The sequence below is a fragment of the Mustela nigripes genome, chromosome 7 (assembly GCF_022355385.1).
Source record: "Mustela nigripes isolate SB6536 chromosome 7, MUSNIG.SB6536, whole genome shotgun sequence".
Lineage (NCBI taxonomy): Eukaryota > Metazoa > Chordata > Mammalia > Carnivora > Mustelidae > Mustela > Mustela nigripes.
This window is the reverse complement of record NC_081563.1, coordinates 112,357,654-112,373,988: the sequence shown is the minus strand read 5'-3', so window position 1 is coordinate 112,373,988 and position 16,335 is coordinate 112,357,654. Positions and strand designations below refer to the sequence as shown.

Below are 16,335 nucleotides of genomic sequence, written 5' to 3'. Positions count from 1 at the left end.
GCCTACTGCCTGGCACGTCCCTTTGCCAGGTGACCAGAGCGTCCCCACTCCCTGTCACTGACCCGGCTGCTGTTGGGAGCACAGCTCCCAACAGCACAGGGAAAAAAGAGAGACAGAGACAGAGAGAGCGGTTTCACCAGGAGGCTCTGTCCTCTGTCTCCAGGCCCTTTGCCCCTGCTCTCCTTTTCCCTCATCTTACCCTCTGTCTGTCATTTTTTGGGATCCCAGGCCTTCAAGCCCCACCTCTTCCCCCGCACCCCTGCCTGGGCCTTCTGTACCCCCTCCCAATCAGCCCTACCCACAAAGACGCACCTGGCTGAGAGCCCACTGCCCCTGGGGAAGCCCAGACCCTTCCCCTCTGGTTTCTCAGCCACAGCCCCCCTTCTCGTTCCTTCTCCTCCCTGCTTCCCTGCGCCTCTCTTCCAGGCAGTACTGAAGTCCTTCCTACACACACGCTATTTTTGTACCATCACTCTCTCCTTCCTCTCCCCCTTCCCCCTACATTCACTTACTTCCTGCTTTTCCTTCACCTCGGCCCAGCTCTGAAAGAACCCGGCCCCTCGGGCGCGCGCCCACTGCTCCCACCCCTCAAGAGGGGCCTTCAGCTTTGGGGCCCAGGGGCAGGGCCACTCCGGGAGGGGCCTAAGGCAGACACCCCCGCCCCGTCCCCCCTCCACCCCCACTCCCGTGCCGCCTCCAGCCGCTCGCCAGCCGGCGGGAAGCAGGGACTAGCCGCGGCCCCGAGTCCGGAGGCTGGGGGAAGGAGGTCGGCCGCAACTTCCCCAGTCCACCTTAAGAGGACGATGTAGCCAGCTCGCGGCGCTGACCTTAGAAAAACAAGTTTGCGCAAAGTGGAGCGGGGGCCCCGGCCTCTGGGCAGCCCCGGCGGCGCTCCCACTGCCTCCTAGCCCTCGCCGGCGGCGCAGGTCCGAGCGCGGCGGGCGGGCGAGCGGAGCGGAGCTGGGGGCCGGGGACAGGGGGACAGGGGAGCGGGGAGGGAGCGGCGCGGGCGCGCGAACTGGCACATTGTTGCAGCCGGCGGCCCGTCCGGTCCCGGGCGCTCGCGAGGCGCGCCGGCGGCGGGGATCGCGGAGCCGCTCCCCGGGCTGCAGCCGCGGGGCCCGGCGTGGGGGAGCTAGGGCCGCCGCGCGGGCGAGGGGGCAACGCAGCCCTCCGCCTCCCCCACCTTCCTCCTCCCCACCTCCCGCCCCCCGGGCGCGCGGCTGGCGGGCGACCCTGGGCTGGCGGGCCCGAGCCCCGCAGCCTCCCCGGGCGGGCGGGAAGGAGGGAGGCGGGGAGGGCAGGCGGGAGGGGGCCGGGCTGCCGGGAGGGCGGGGGCAGGGGCCGGGACTGCGGGCCGAGAGCGAGCCGAGCCGAGCCGCCGGCGCCGCGAGGAGCCCGGGCGGGGCAGGTGGGCAGCGGCGGGGGCGGCGCGGCGGGGCTCGGCGGGGCTCGGCGGGCTGCCCTCGCCCCTGCGCGCGCGGTCCTCCTCTCTCCCGCGCTGGCGGCGGCGATCTGCGCGCCGCCTCGCTCACTCCTCTCCCGCTCGCTCTCTCCCTCTCTCTCTCTCCCTCTTTCTCTCTCTCCCCTCTTCCCCTCTCTCGCCTCTCCGTGTCTCTGGCTCTCCGCCTGGCTCCCTCGGGTCTGTTTTTCTCTCCTGCCGCCTCTCCCTGGCCGTTCCCTGGCTTTATTTCTCGCGCGCTTGGGGTCTCTCCCCGTCTCGGTCTCTAGATCTCTCGGGGTTGGGGGGTGGTGTTCTCCGAAAATCGCAGCGGTGACGGCGGCTCCTAAGCCGCTCCAGGCGCCTGTTCCGGGTGGGGGGGGGGGGAGCCCGGCCGGGAGGGGGGGGGGGGGGGGGGGGGGAAGGGGGGGGAGCCTTAGTCATTTCCCCGCTCCAGCCTGCGCCCGCCCGAGCGCGCACTCACCGCCGCTCTCCCTCCTCGCTCCGCAGCCGCGGCCCATGGAGCCCGCCGGCCCGGCCCCCGGCCGCCTCGGGCCGCTGCTCTGCCTGCTGCTGGCCGCGTCCTGCGCCTGGACAGGTAAGCACCCCTGCCCCCCGCGGCTGCCGTCCCCCAACTGCGGGCCCAGGCCTGCCAGAGCGCCAGTGAGAGCCACTGGGCTAATGTCCAGCAGTAGTAAGGGGAGACATGTCTGTAACTGGAGTTACAGATGCAGAAACTGAGGCCCAGAGACGGCCAGCCACTTGCCCAAGGTCACACAGCCATGGGTAGGACCCACTCTCCCTCTCTCCTGTGTGGGCATTGTGCTGGGCCCAGTGCTAGGCAGTGGGACGTACCCAGATGAGTTGGTCCACCCAGCCCCTGCCCAATCTGATGGGGAAGGCAGGCTGTCAGCAGCTTTCTGAGCTAGGTGCCCCTGGCTTCTCTAGAAGCTCTTTCCCTGGACTTATGCTTTCCGCACGTCTGACTTCAGGGTCTGAGAGGAGGGGGTCGGGGCAGAGGTCCCTCAGGTGCTACCTGGAAGGGAAGAGAAGCAGGCTGTTGCCATTAAGGAAGAGTGAGCTTTCCCTCTGGTGCGTGGAGCAACACGGTGTTGGTGTGTGTATGGCAGAGAGAGAGAGGAAGGGAGGCCGCAGTAACTCCGGGGGTGAGCTGCTGTGATCAACAGATCCTAATGCGAAAGCACGAAAGCACGGTGGATTGTCCCTGGGTTTGCCAAAGCCTCTTGCTAGATGGTCTGCTCCTTGCTGTTCTCCCGGCTCCCCCACTTCCTCCTGCCTGCCTTCCCCGGGCTTCCACGCAGCTCCCTGCAGTTCAGGTGCTCTGTGGGGCTGTTACCTGTGGCTCTGAGCATGTCTTTTTGTTGGCCTACATCAAACACCTGGCTGTCTCCAGCCCTCGGCAGGCTCTGAAGGCTACCGTGTATGTTCGCCAAGGGGTGAGGTCACCATTCAGGAGTCCTGCTTCTTAAAGGGGTTTTGCAAAACCATGGGTCTCCTGGGAGGGCCTGGGTGGCAGTGTAATGGCTTTAAAGGAGTTGGGGTGGGGGAGAAGAATGGGGAATCTTGTTGTAGGCAGAGGGGTCCACACCATCCTTCTCTAGGAGGAAGGTAAAGATGAGCTCAGTACCCACCTCCCCCCCACACCCCTCCTTTTGCATTTGCCTAGAGACTGGTAACCATCTGATAGCAGTGAGGAAGGGAGAACTAGCAAAGAGTGGGTGGAGGGAGAAGTGGGGGTGGACAGCAGCTTCTCTCTGCCCTGCAGTTTCCCCAGAACCCCAGGGATCTACGTAGGCATCCCCCACCCCACCCCGGGTCTTCCCAGTATGTTTGGGTCCTGGCTGGGCGGAAGGAAACACTGATACATTTCAAGTCTGCTTGGTGAGTGGCATCTCCAGTCTGATCCACTTCTTGCTCCCCGAGCCACCCTTTCCACCCTGCGGAAGTCCTAGTTCCTGCCCCACGTCCTTCCTGGATCTGGCCTGGAAATGCACAAGTGTCTCTCACAAGTACTTCATTTTCCTGACACAGGGAATGGGGCCCAAGTTAATTTCTAAATGCCTGTTCCAGACCCTTCTCCAGCCAGGACCCCGTGGTTCAGTTTCTGGCAAATGACCTGGTGAGGCTGATTAGCAAGTGTTCGGATGGGCAGCCTGCCTTTCCTGGGGCGCTGGCCGGGAACACCGACACCCTTCTTGTGAGCAAATCTCCCCTTTTTGCCTATAAAAACAATCTATAAAATGGTAAAGATTAGGCCATAAAACTTCCGTTCCAATCCATTCAGCATCAATGGCCTGAAAAAGTGGGAGCAGCAGAGGGGCCAAGATTAACTTTGAAATAAATAAATCTGAGGAGGTGAGAACACATTTCTTGACCGAGGGTGGTGGGACAGGGGTGGGGTGTCGCCGTCATAGCTGAAGTCTGCCAGCCTCCTTCCCTCTGTGTCCTCCGGGCTTCTGGTCACACTCTGGGCCCCGGCATGGGCTTCACCTGGTCTGGCTGCCGGATGGGGCTGCGGCAGCCCCCCCTCCCTCGGCTGCTCCCAGCGTGGAGTTTATGACAAAGCACAAGAGAGGCAGGACAGAAGGGCAGGAAGGTAGAAGGAGGCAGTTGTCCAATTTTCCAAGAAAATAGATTTGTTCGAGTGAGAAACTCAAATGTCAGGCTTAGGAAGGCGGCATGAGATTGAATGACTACTAATGTCTCAGGAAGAACTGTCAGCCTGGTGGGGTGGGGGGGCGTGTGTCATGTGATTGCTGGGGCCCCACATGATCACCGCTTGCAGGGGGCCGGTCATGTGAATTATCTGGGTTGGGGAAGGCAGGAGAAGAAGTTACTAAAGATTGCTTTTAGCACAAATGCTGCCAAAGGGAAATTCTAAAAAGATGCCAGTGAAGTCACCAACCTGTGTTCTTGGAGCCGACGTGAGGCCTGTTTCCTAAAACAACCTCTCTGAGGGCCATTCGGAGCCTGGGAGTAGGGCAAGGGTCTCGGGGACACCTGGGCAGCCCCACAGCACCTGGCATCCGTTCTGCAGGCTCTTTGCTTGGTCCCACTGAGGTCACGGGCTTCTGGGGCCCCTACTGGGTAGATCTCGGTGACTCCCCCTGGCTCCTCCCCCTGTCCTAGAGGAGGCCAGGCCAAGATGGGGTTCAGGTGTTGGGGGCCAACTGGGCTCTCCAGCGACCTTCTGACCCTTTGGTAGAGGGGGACACGGCGGTGGCTCCTGTGTACTTTCCTAACTGGTGAAATTAGTCTCATTTCCTCTTTCTCAAGAAGACAAAGGGGGTGGGGGGCTCTTTGACCCCAATGGACTCTGGCTGTTGGAAGTTTCTTTTAAACCCATGGTGTTCTCTGGGTCCTTTCTGGTCATGAAGTATTCCTTTACCAACTCCTTGGAGACCCGTGGTGTGGTGTGATTCAATCTGTATTTGTAGTCATTTGGCATGTTTGAGATCCTGATGGGAACCACATGTGGAGAAGAAGGAGAATCCATGTCTTTGAATGGTAACAGCAACAGCACCCGAGACTGTGCGCTGAGGGCCTGCCTATGTCATCTCATTAGTCAGGAAAACAAAGCGTGAGGTGGCTTTTTATCCCCATTTTGCAGATGAGGAAAATCGAATCCCAACTTGGAGAAGTAACTTGTCTCAGGAGTAAGTGGCAGGGGGACTTAGTCCAGCCTGGAAGGAGTGAGAGGAGCCCCCTCCGGGGTCACATGGAGGTTTGTCAAGAGTTCCTTCTGGGGCAGGAGCCCTTCCCTGAGTCACAGTCGCTTCCTGGAAGGCACACTGAAGATGGAAACATCAAGAGCCCCTTGCCAGTGGCAGCTCATGGGAGCCATGTGACTTCCACCAGAGCCCCCCATCTGGGCTGCCGAGCTCTGGAGGCCCCCAGAGCTGGAATATTCCTCCTTACATCTTCCCGGTGCCCTTTGCGACAGATGGAGAGGGGGTGTGTGAGAGGAAGGGAGTCTAAAACTGTTGTACGGAGCCCACACACACTCGCTCGCTGCTTCCAATGGCTCCGTGCGACAGGTTATTTTCTTATTTGTAGAGTCTTGGACTGATGGAAGGCTCTCCCCCCCACCCCTCTTTATAAATGTGCTCAGATTTCTGGCCTGTCAACACAACGCAGATCATGTCACTCCCCAGCTCCAAACTGTTGAGTGGGTCCAAGTTTTTTCCAAAAACACTTGAAAAGAAAAGAAAAGAAAAGTGCAGCAGCCTGTGTGGGCTCCCTCCCTGACAGGCCTTACTCTCAGGCACATATTTCCCCAAAAGCTGACCTGACAAGACTGGCTGGCCCCCCATAGACCGTAGTTTGCCCAGCCCGCCAAGCGGGGGAGCCCCTAAGACCTGAGAAGCCCCAGAGTGGTAGAATCCCACACTGGACCCTGTTTACTGCAGCATTCCCCAAACATATGAACACGAGGCGTTTGGCTTGTGCAAGGCTTGCGAACATGCGATCTGACCCAGTTTGGTAAATGCTTGTGTACCCATCCCGTGCCCTCAGCTCAACTCTCTCATCTCTGGGCCTTCGTGGATGCTGTTCCCACTGGCAGAGCTCCCCTTCCCTGCACCTCCTTATCTTCATATGCCCAAACCTGTTCCTCTTTCAGTTGGAGCCAAGGGAGCTCCTCCTTCTCTGAACCATACCCAACCCCAGGATTGTCTCTCCCTCCCCACCCCCATGGAGGCTACTTGTTGCTTTCTCCTTGTTTCCTGGCCATATGCATACGTGGTTCGCATCTGGTGGGCGTGGTGGTTCTGGATCCAGAAGCGAGAGCCACGGAGGGTGAATCCCAGCTCCGCCGCCTGTGGGGCCACCTCCAGCACTTGGTGTGTGTCGCAGTTCCCTCCTCAGGAAGACAGAGATGACCTCAGCAACTGTTTCAAGAATCAAGTGCATTGACGCACACACGTGTATGCTTGCCACTGTGCCTGGCAGGGAGCAAGTGCTCGGCACACGTCTGCCAGCCAGCCTCGCGGCCACCATCGCTTTGTTCTCCTGGGATTTCCTCCTCTACCAAAGTGGGGCTGACTTTTGTGAAGTACCCGGCACAGCTTCTTGCAGGCACTGGGCACGAAGTCACAAACACTGTCATGGGAGGGCGTGGTGTTCCGCTTGGGGTTTTTCCCTGTAGCTGTGGGGGCCCTTGGAGGCTGGATGACTGCAGCCGATCCCCAGACTAGTGGGATTTAATTGTCTGTTCCTGGGACTGAGGCTGTGGGCGCAGGCTGCCTCTAGGTGTCTCTGTCCGGATCCACGGGTTTGGAATTGTGCGCTCCCAGACCCGGAAAGCCAGAGGGGGAGCCTGGGAGAGCCCCTGGTGGTCTTGCTGAGCGCCTCACCATGCCCCACTGGACAAGAGAGCCCAGCACTTGTGGGCTCACACCCCAGATCCACAGCAAGGCATGGATGGGATGCCAAGCGCCCTTTCTTCTAGGCCAAGCCTTTTTAAAACTGGGCTGTGCTGGAAGTTTCCATTGTTAAAGCCAGAAATCTGACAGGATCCCGAATTCCATGGAAAAATACTAAAGTAATAATAACAGGAACCACTGTTTCCAGCCACTTACGGGGCTGAGCACTGTATGCTGGCTGGCCTGTATGATCCCGGTGGTACTCAGTTAGCCTGGGCGATGTGCACAGTTATCAGATCACTGGACTAATGAAGAGATTGGGTCAGAGAAGTGGAGCAACTTACCAAGGCCACATCCGGACCGAGTCCAGATGACAACCCAGATCAGCCTGACTGCAGAGCGCAGGCTGTTAGGTAGACATCGCTCAGCCTTGTTTGACAGGTGGAGAAACCAAGGCCCCAGAGGGCTGGCATCCTGCTTTCTTGGTGCTCCTCTCGTATTTCTGTCAATCAGCGTATCCTCCCCAGGAGCTGGAGGTGGCCCATGTTCCCAGGATGGGTTTCCGTCCCATACTGGTGAAGGAAGCATCTATTTTCACAGCTGAAACTGCTTTCCTGTTCCCTTGAGCGTTGCTGGGGCAGGTCTCCTGACGGAGCCCCCCTCGCAAGATGGATTTTCCCCAACAGGTGTCTGGCCAGGCCCTCCGTCCAGAGAGATGCAAAACAGACTAGGTGGAAGTCAGGCCACAACACAGATCGGCTCTTTGTGTCTGTGAGATTTCCTGGCACAGCCACTTGGGGGCACAGGGGGTGAGATGGCCGCAGATTGGCTCCAGGAGCCTAAGGGATCAGTGGGGGAGATGGAAAGCCCGGAGCAAGCGAGCAGGGAGCCTCTGTGCCTGGAGAGCCAGCCAGAGGGGTAGACCCCTAGGGCCCGCTCCATTGCCAACCGTGTCCCCCAGAAATGGAAGCCTTGGTGGAAGGACAGAGTGTCCTTTGTGCTAGGGATGAGCTGGGCCTCGAATCCGTGCTCTCCTTCCTTACCTTTTTATTTTGGAAAACTTTAAACATGCACAAAAATGAGCAGGAATAGCGGGACGACCCCTGGCTTCCACACTGATCTGTCATTCTTTTTTGACTGCCCCCCCCCACACCCAACTTTACTGGGAGCGGAGGGGTCAGGGGAGCTTTGGAAAACAAATGCTAGACATCAGGAGTCACTTCAGCCATTACTAGTCTGACTCACATCCCTCGATATGCTCCGTGGTCTAGTGCCCCCAATGTGCCCACAAGCGTGGAGTCCTTCACCCACAGTTCACAGAAAAGGAAACCGAGGCTCCTGAAAGCCAAGTTGGGCTCCTCCCATGGCCATGTAGCCAGTGAGAGTTAAAGCCAGATCCTAGCCTCGGTTTACTCTTAACCACTTTGCTATTCTTGTTATAATCATTTTAGTTATAAATATTGGTCCAACAAGTACTTTTGAACAGCTACTACATGCCTGGGTGGCTCTAGTTGCTGGGGTAACAACCATGGGTAGGCAAAAACACCTGTTCTCAGAGAGCTGATGTTCTAGTAAGGAAGAAAAACAGACCCAAGTAAATATTGCATCAGGTGGAGACAGGTACTGTGAAGAAAAGGAAAGCAAGACGAGGCATAGAAGGTTGAGTGGGGACAGAAGGAGGGCCTCTCTGAAGAGTGGAGGCCTGAATAATACTGAAGAAGCAGCCATGGGAATATCAGGAGAGCGAGCCATGTAGAAGGAATAGCAAGTGCAAAGGCCCTGGGGCTGGAAAGAGTTTTCTTTGATCCAGGGATAACAAGGAGGCCAGAGAGCCTGGAGTGAAGGGAGATAGGCAGTGTGGCGATTGGGAGAGGTCAGGGCCAGACAAAATAGGATCTGGCTAACTGAGCACCTTGACATTGAACATGTCAGGCCTTGTGATAGAATCATTACTCTGTGCCTCGCCTCATTAAATTCTCACCACAATTCTATGAAGTGGGAAATATTATTATTGGACAGATGAAGAAATCAAGACTCAGAGAGGTACAGTGACTTGCCCAAGGTCACACAGCTTGTAAGTGCAGAGCTAGGGTTTGAGGCCCGGCCCTAAGTGCTGCAGCATCCTTGTCACTGCTTTCCTGCTTCCACTATTGCCCCCTCCCATGTCATCACCCAGAGCAGCTCACTGAATTAAATACTCCTTTCTCCTGCTCCAAACTTCTCAGTGGTTCCCACTGCCCTTAGTCAGACTTCTTACCATGATCCATGGGGCATGGCATTTTCCGGACCACGTCTGTCTGACTGACCTCATCTCAATCCACCCCCTCCTTCCTCTGTGGCTTATGGCCGCAGCAGCCCTCCTTCTGGCCCTCTTAGGCACTAGCCTCTTTCTTGCCTCAGGGCCTTTGTACATGCTCTTCTCTCCTACTGGAACAACTTCCTGGCTCTTGCTTCCTTCAGGTTTCAGCAGTAATCTCGCCTCATCAGAGGGGCCTTTCCCAGCCACCCCATTCTGTAAGTGGGTCTCCCCTTCTCTATCATGACAACAAAATTGTTTCTGAGCACTCCAAGCCATTTCTGTATTTGTGTCATTCTTTCAGCCTTGTGTCCCCTGCTAGGATGTAAGATGTTCCTACATGAGAGTAGGAACTGTGTCCGTCTTAGTCACTGCTGGGCCTCCTGGGGCCTGAGCACAGGGGCCGGCAGCAGTAGGCAGGCTAATACATATGGCTGAAAGAAGGAACAGGTGGGTAGTAAGATCCCCATTTTCAGGAAAAGGCTCAGAGCCTTGAGGTCACATAGGCAGTAACCCTGGTCTGAAAGCACAGTCCTGCCCTCACTACTTCTGTGGCTGGGGTCGTGGGCATGGCATGGATCCCCGCCCCTCCTGCTGTCATAGTGATCCCGAAAATGTCAAGAAGCACACAAATGTCAGGGCCAGCCTGGGTGGAGGGAGGTAGCCAAGACACCTGAGAACTGGTACTTAAAATTCGGGCTGTCCAAAACGGCTTGCCCGTGTCGGCACCGTGATGAATGAGCTGGCAAACCATGAAAGGTGAATGCCGTTAGTGCTCCAGTCTCTTGGTCGCGGTGGGTTTGGAGGGCCCAGCCCGACGTCAGCCACTCCCAAAAAGTCCTTCATTGCGTGAGGCCGCCCGGTGAGGGTGCAGTTGAAGTCCGACTGCTCCGCAGCCCCGTGACCCTGAGCGTCAGCCTTTTCCTCTGTAAAACGGGAGTAGTACCCGCCCTCTCTTGCTGGGTCCCTGTGGTGGTTCGGCGAGGCCCGTCGTCTTGCTGGCATTAGTGGTGCGTGATGCTGTCCCGCCGTGGTTACTATTACTGTTATTGTTGCCTGGTCATCGTGTCCTGGTTTGGGGCTGGGAAGAGCGAGTGGGACCCCCGTTCTGTCTGTTCAGTGGCAGCGAGACCTGAAACCCACACGCTGCCCCTCTCGGCCTCAGTTTCTCCTTCTGTGAAGCAGAGGCTCACCTTGGTGGCCCTCCTGTGGGCTCCTGCCTGCTCCAATGCCTCAGCCTGGAGCCCTTCTCACCCTTTGTCTTGCTGACACCCCAGGCTCCCTCTCCAGCAGGGGAGGTGGTGGAATGGCCATCAGCTCTGGGACCAATTCCTGAGTTCAAATCCAACATGCGCCTCTTACTTTGTAAGCAGGGGCTCTGGAGCAAGGGCCTTTCCCTGTTCTGACCCTCACTTTCTCCATCTGTAAAATGGAACCTCTGCCCCTGTTTCCTCTCGCGCGGGGACTGTTGAGGGTTAAGGGAATGAAGAGCTGTGGAAAGTGCTTTGTGAGCTACAAGGAGCGCTATAAAAGGCATCGGTGAATAGTGTCAGCTTGGGGAAAAAAATCTCATCCAGAGACTGTCTGCTGTCGGCAGCAGGGTGTGCTGAAACCTTGGCAAATGCCGTTTAATAAATGCGTGTTGCTTTTAAGGGGGCCTTTATCTCGGCTAGGAAAATGTGTGTGCGTCCTTGGCAGCCTGAGAATACAGCAGCCTGAGCTGGAGGGGACCCCATCGTGGCAGGGGGAAGCGATCACTCTCCAGCCCCAGGAGCAGCTATCTGTCTGCGTCCTGCTTCTGGCCCTGCTCTGCCTCTCAGGGTTCCAGCTTCCTCACCTGGAGGAAGGGGACAGCGACAATAGCAGTCCCCTAGCCGGGCTGTCATCGTGACAGTGAAGTGAGGGGTCCCCGTTCTGTGATCTCATGCACACGTGGGACCCATGGGAGAGCCCGGCCCTCTCCCTAGAGGAACAGTGAGGCCTGCGGTCAGAAGGACTCACCTGGGTCCTCAGCCTGTCCAGGTCCCACCTTTGGGCCTCAGTTTCTCCGTCTGCAAAATGGGAAGGTGAGAAGCAGATCCTTAGGTTGTTGAGGCACCAAGTATGGTGGATGATGGGGTGGTGTCCCCGTGTGCTCTCCCTGCCTCAGCGGGGCCACCGAGGCCTGCTGGACACAAAGCGTGTTTATAGCACATGTGTACCTTTCCCAGTGCTTTGCAGGCATTGTTTCCTCCCCTCCAGGTCCCTCCTGCACCGTGCCAACACTCACTAGGGCCTTCGAGCCTCCCCATCTCTGTGCCTTCTGGCCAGCAGTGGGCTCAGCCTGCTTACAGGGGCTGCAATGAGTGGGCTCATGCGTATGTCGGCCAGAGCCGGTTCTGCGTCAGAGAGAATGCTTAGCTCCTCGGTCTTAAAGCCGTGATCATCCATCATCCCCTCCATCCTTAAATGTCTGCCGCATGGCCATGGCTGCCCCGCGTGACCTGCTTCCTCTCTGCGTTCTTCACACGCGTTAGCCTAGAATGACCGTAGTGTTATTGTTATCATCGTCCCCATTCTACAGATGGGAAACCATAAGTCCGGAGGGGTTAAGACATTTCCTGGAGTCTCATAAGTGGCAGAGTTAGAATCTAAACCTGAACAGGATATAGCTGGGTACAAGATTAAGTACCTGCTCTTAAAGGGCCTATAGGTAAGTCTAGGGTAGGGCTATGGCTCTAACGAAACTGACAAATACCCATGTGATATGTTATGTGGTAGGTGATATGGAGAAAAATAAAACAGAGCAAGGGCCATGAAGTGGGGAGTGTTTTATACAGAGTGGCCAGGGAAGGCCTTTCAGGTAGGCCTGAAGGAGGTAAAGGAGCTAGAGTGTAGATATCTAGGGGATGAGAGTACCAGGCAGAGACAGAGGTGAGTGCAAAGGTCCTGCGGTGAATAGAGACTCTGGCATGATTGGGAGCAAGATGTCATGCCCTGATGGCCACCAGAAGGATTCTAGGTCTCGCTTAGAGTTCAGTGAAGGCTGCAGGAGGGTTTGGCTTAGGTTTTAGGGGCTCCTCTGGCTGTAAGGAGAGCATGTATTGTAGAGAAAGGAGGTGGAGGCAAGAAGACCAGTTTGGAAGCCGAGGTAAGGATGCAGGTCAGGGACGGTGGTGCGGTCAGGTGACTAGAAGAGATCAGAGTCTGGCCAGATCCTGGCAATACCCGCTCATTGCTGGGCTGGGGGCTGGGGGCTGGGGGCTGGGGCGGGGAGGGGGAGGACAGTGGTCCTTCTGACCACTCACATCTGATGTTGGGGAGAGAGAGAGTTGGACCCCCTTTTTTTACAGTTTCAAGAAAGCGGAGGCTCTGAGAAGAGTGATTTTGCTAAGTCTCCCCTCTGGGGGTGAGCCATAGGGGCCATCTGGCCCCAGAGCCTGTGCTCTGGACTGTTGGCCCCTCAGGAGTTTCCCTGCTGCGTGGAGGGAGCTGCAGGGGTCTGCCTGCTCCCTACAAGGATATGGCACAGTGCCCAGTGCCCAGAGCTGCCTGGAGTGGGGGTGGAGGAGAGAGTGCCCCTGTTTTATTTACAAGGCCATGTGCCTCCCTATTTGTACTGCCTGCGATGCCGCTGATAGTTTCTACCGCACCACGATGGGTCTGCCCAATGGTGCCAGGAGATGGCTCCCAGTGCTGGCCTCCTGTGCAGATGGCCCCTGAAGCCCAGTCCCAGGCTAGCCCCATCCCCTCTTGCTCACGACCAACGAGCATGTCCCAAGGACTCCGCCCTGCTGCCTGGATTGTGCAGAGCCCTTTCCTGTCTTCTGCACCTTTTCTCCTGTGGTTCCCCTTTCCTGGAATGCCTTCCCGGCTCTCCAGCCTCTGTCAGCCTTCATGATGAGGCTCACTGGCCACCACCTCCAATAGGTCTTCCCACATCCCACCACTCTCCCAGGACCCCATCCCCAATCAATGTCCCTCCATGTGGCCGGTGCCTGTGCTGGAGACTAGGCCCCACAAGGGCTAGGACCCGTGTACTCAGCTTTGTGTCCTGTAGCTTTGAGGACTGGACTTGGCACTGGCGTGGGGTTCGGGAGAGCACAAGTGGACGAGGCCTCCTCCAGAGAAAGTAAGTGCGTCACTGCGGCTCTCGGAGCCCTGGAACACTGGCGTCAAGCCCTGAGCCCCCATCTCGGGAAATGCAGGATCCATGAGTCCTCCACCCAGGCAGCCCCTCTGTGGATCAGCCCGAGGGGCTGTCTGCTCCCTGCCCTGGGGGGTGGGTTCCAGGTTTGGGGCAGGCCTCTTCACTGCCTAAGCACAGAGTAAACAGGTGCCCCAAGCTGGCCATCAGCCATCAACGTACATCAGCCACTGAGGACATACCTGTCCCTCCCCTTCTCTCACCACCATCGAGTATGGAAACCTGTGCATGCCAGGCACCTTGAGGCACGTGGGCACACGGGTGTGCTGCAAACACACTGTCGCCCCTGCTCCCAGCACTCTGCTAGTGCACACACTCACATTCATATGCCCGTCCCCCATAGCACTCAGGTTCCCTCCCCCCCCCCCGCCACTCTCTACCTATGCATGCACACACACACACACCCGTGCACGCCCCCCCTCCTGTGGTCTCCAGCCGGCTGTGCCCACACCCCTCCCAGACATCTGCTCACACCCTTGGGCACAGACACACCCTCTCATGCTGCCACCATGTTCACACACACCTGGGCCATGCGTGGTTCACATACTTTCCCCCATGTAGTTTACACCCCCTTGTGCTGCTGTTTGCTGGGCCATCCGTGCACACTCATGAGCAACACTCTTGCACTTGCCGGCACACACGCATCATCTCCTGCACGTGCTCACTTGTGTACACACCCCTTTGGTTTGGCACACTCATGCACCTAGGTGCCCTCTCCCGTGTCTGTTCCTTCATTCTTGTGTGCACACTCAGCCACACTCCTGCACTGCACGCTGGGACACACAACCCAGAAGATGCCAAAGGCAGCCACTGACAAGGTGTGTTGGGGGGAGGGGTCATAAACCAGCAGTGCCCCCCGCCCCAGGACGGCCAGGAACGGTCGTGGTCATGGAAGGGGCCACTGAGCTCCCCAGCTGTGGGGGCCCAGTGCAGGGTCCTGAGGCCCCCCCAGGCATGCCTGGAGCTCTGGCCATGGCCTCCCAGACCTCAGGGCTCCTTGAGTTTGTGGAAATCTGACAGTGGCCGCCCGCCTGTTTCACAGCAAGTCCAGAGGGCTGTCCTCACCTGCTGCCCTGACCGCTCCTGTTAGAAAACTTACTCCTAGGTTTTATTTTATGACTTTAATTCTTTTCCAAAAGAAGTAAATGTTCGCTGAAGAGACACGATTTCCATATATTATTTAGTCTAAAGCGAAAAAGAAAATGGGCCGACCCCTGGCCTCATTTCCCAGACACAACAAACCTTAGCATCATGGTGTTGGTCACGCTAGATCATTTTCTCAAGACGTTCCAGCGATCAGTCAGCATCTGCAGACGTTTCTCGAGCATCTGGTCTGGGCCTAGCACTGTGTCAGGAGCCGGGGAAAAGCGGCAGTGAACAAAACAGACAAGGTTCCTGGAGGGGAGGCTCATTTAGACAGTAAAGAGGTCTGTAACATACATAGTACACGTATAGACTTTTCTTATTAGAGTACTGTAAATATTTAATACTCATCGAGTTTAAGAACTCTGAAAAAGATCCAAAATAGAACGAAAAACCTCTCAGGTTTAGATTCATGATGCAGAGAGAGTTGCGTTTTATAGCCTTGTATCTATAGTACCTGGCTGTTGTTTATTTAAATATGGTTTTATTTTATTTTACAAAGTCATAATCATACTGAAAGCACGGTTTTTCTTATTTTTTTATTGCACGAGTCATGCAAACAGAAAACATAAAAGCAAAATCCCTTATAAATCTACTACAGAATTAACATGGCTAATCTTTAATATGCACCTTGGTTTGTTTTTTTTTTTTTTTAACTTAGCAGTCTGAGACCACACTGAATGTGTCACTCAGTAAGGACTCTGATCTTTTGATATATTTTCGTGTTGATAATTGTCATTCGTCACCGTCCTTTTCAATGGCTGTAGACTCGGTCCTCCTGTGGGTTCACCATCACAGGATCAGTCACTCTCCTTCTCTTAGACATTAGGACATTTTCAGGTTATTTTTATAAGAGCACCCGAGTGCTCTTATAACCTCCTAGTTATCGGAGGATGATTTTACATTGTTTTTTCTCATATGCTAACGACATCAAAATGTGGATTGCAGTTACCTTTGCTGGTATTCTCTGAGATCATTATTGTGTTTTTATACTTTTTCGTTTTCTCGACATGCTTTGCCACGAACAGTTTTCATTTGCATAATCACAATGTCATTTATAATTACGCCCCACAAAAAATGTCCACGTTACCAGCTCTCATGGTGCTGGCTTTTTTAGACCTCCCTATAAGCCTCCCTAGGGGATAGGCCCTAAATCACTCCGCCATCCCCTCTCTCATGGGCAGCCTGGGTTTTTTCCTCCCCCAACTGTTTCAAGATCGTCATGTGGGAACCCCACACCCTGCTTGGGGTTATGTCCTCGCGGAACAGCCCCGCAAAGGCTGGCGAACAGCTTTCACACCTTTGGAACATCGTGCCAAACTGCCTCCCCGGGAGGATGTTCCAATTTCCCCTCCCACCGGCAGCCTGCGAGAATGCCTGCCCAGCCGCCCTCCTCTCCTGGAGACGGTTCAGGCGCCTGGACCGCGGCTCTCCCTTGCCAGGGAGTGCAGGGAGAGAGCAGGAAGTGGTTTTGCCCGCAATGCCAGCATGATGACCCCAGGCCCAGAACCGCAGGAGTGATTTTTAACAAGCCCGGTTTCCAGAACAGAACCTGCGGAGAAAAAGCAAAGCAAGCAAGGGGGAAAAAAAAAAAAACAAAAAAAAAACCTCTCTGTTGGAAAAAACACACATATACACAGATTAAAATAATATTTGGCACTTACGTCGCACTTTTAAAATTCTTCAAACGCTTTATAAACACTAGCTAATTAATTAAGCCGCCTAAATCTGGCTGCAGTTGGTGGAGAGAGCTCAGAGAAGCTAAAAAAAAAGGGGGGGGGGGGGGCCAGCCCCCCCCAACTCCAGATTTTATTGTCGCCTGCCCGGGGTGTGATTACAGGCCTCCGGCTGCACCCCAAGAATAGCCTTGCTCCAACACGTTGCA

At 56.1% G+C, this 16,335-nt stretch overlaps 1 protein-coding gene across 2 annotated transcripts in view; it reads left to right on the top strand.

The window, feature by feature from the left end:
* Positions 1–701: 701 nt before the first annotated feature.
* LOC132021789 (tyrosine-protein phosphatase non-receptor type substrate 1-like) overlaps positions 702–16,335 on the top strand; it is a 38,455-nt gene continuing 22,821 nt past the window's right edge. Inside the window, exons 1-2 of one of the 2 annotated variants that reach the window (XM_059406673.1) lie at positions 702–926; positions 1,952–2,039. In XM_059406673.1, coding sequence (XP_059262656.1) covers positions 1,961–2,039 — 79 coding nt within the window. In that variant the 5' untranslated portion in view covers positions 702–926; positions 1,952–1,960. Of the gene's footprint in view, positions 927–1,906; positions 2,040–16,335 lie in introns of those variants that run through there. The other variant, XM_059406672.1, reaches the window with a different exon arrangement.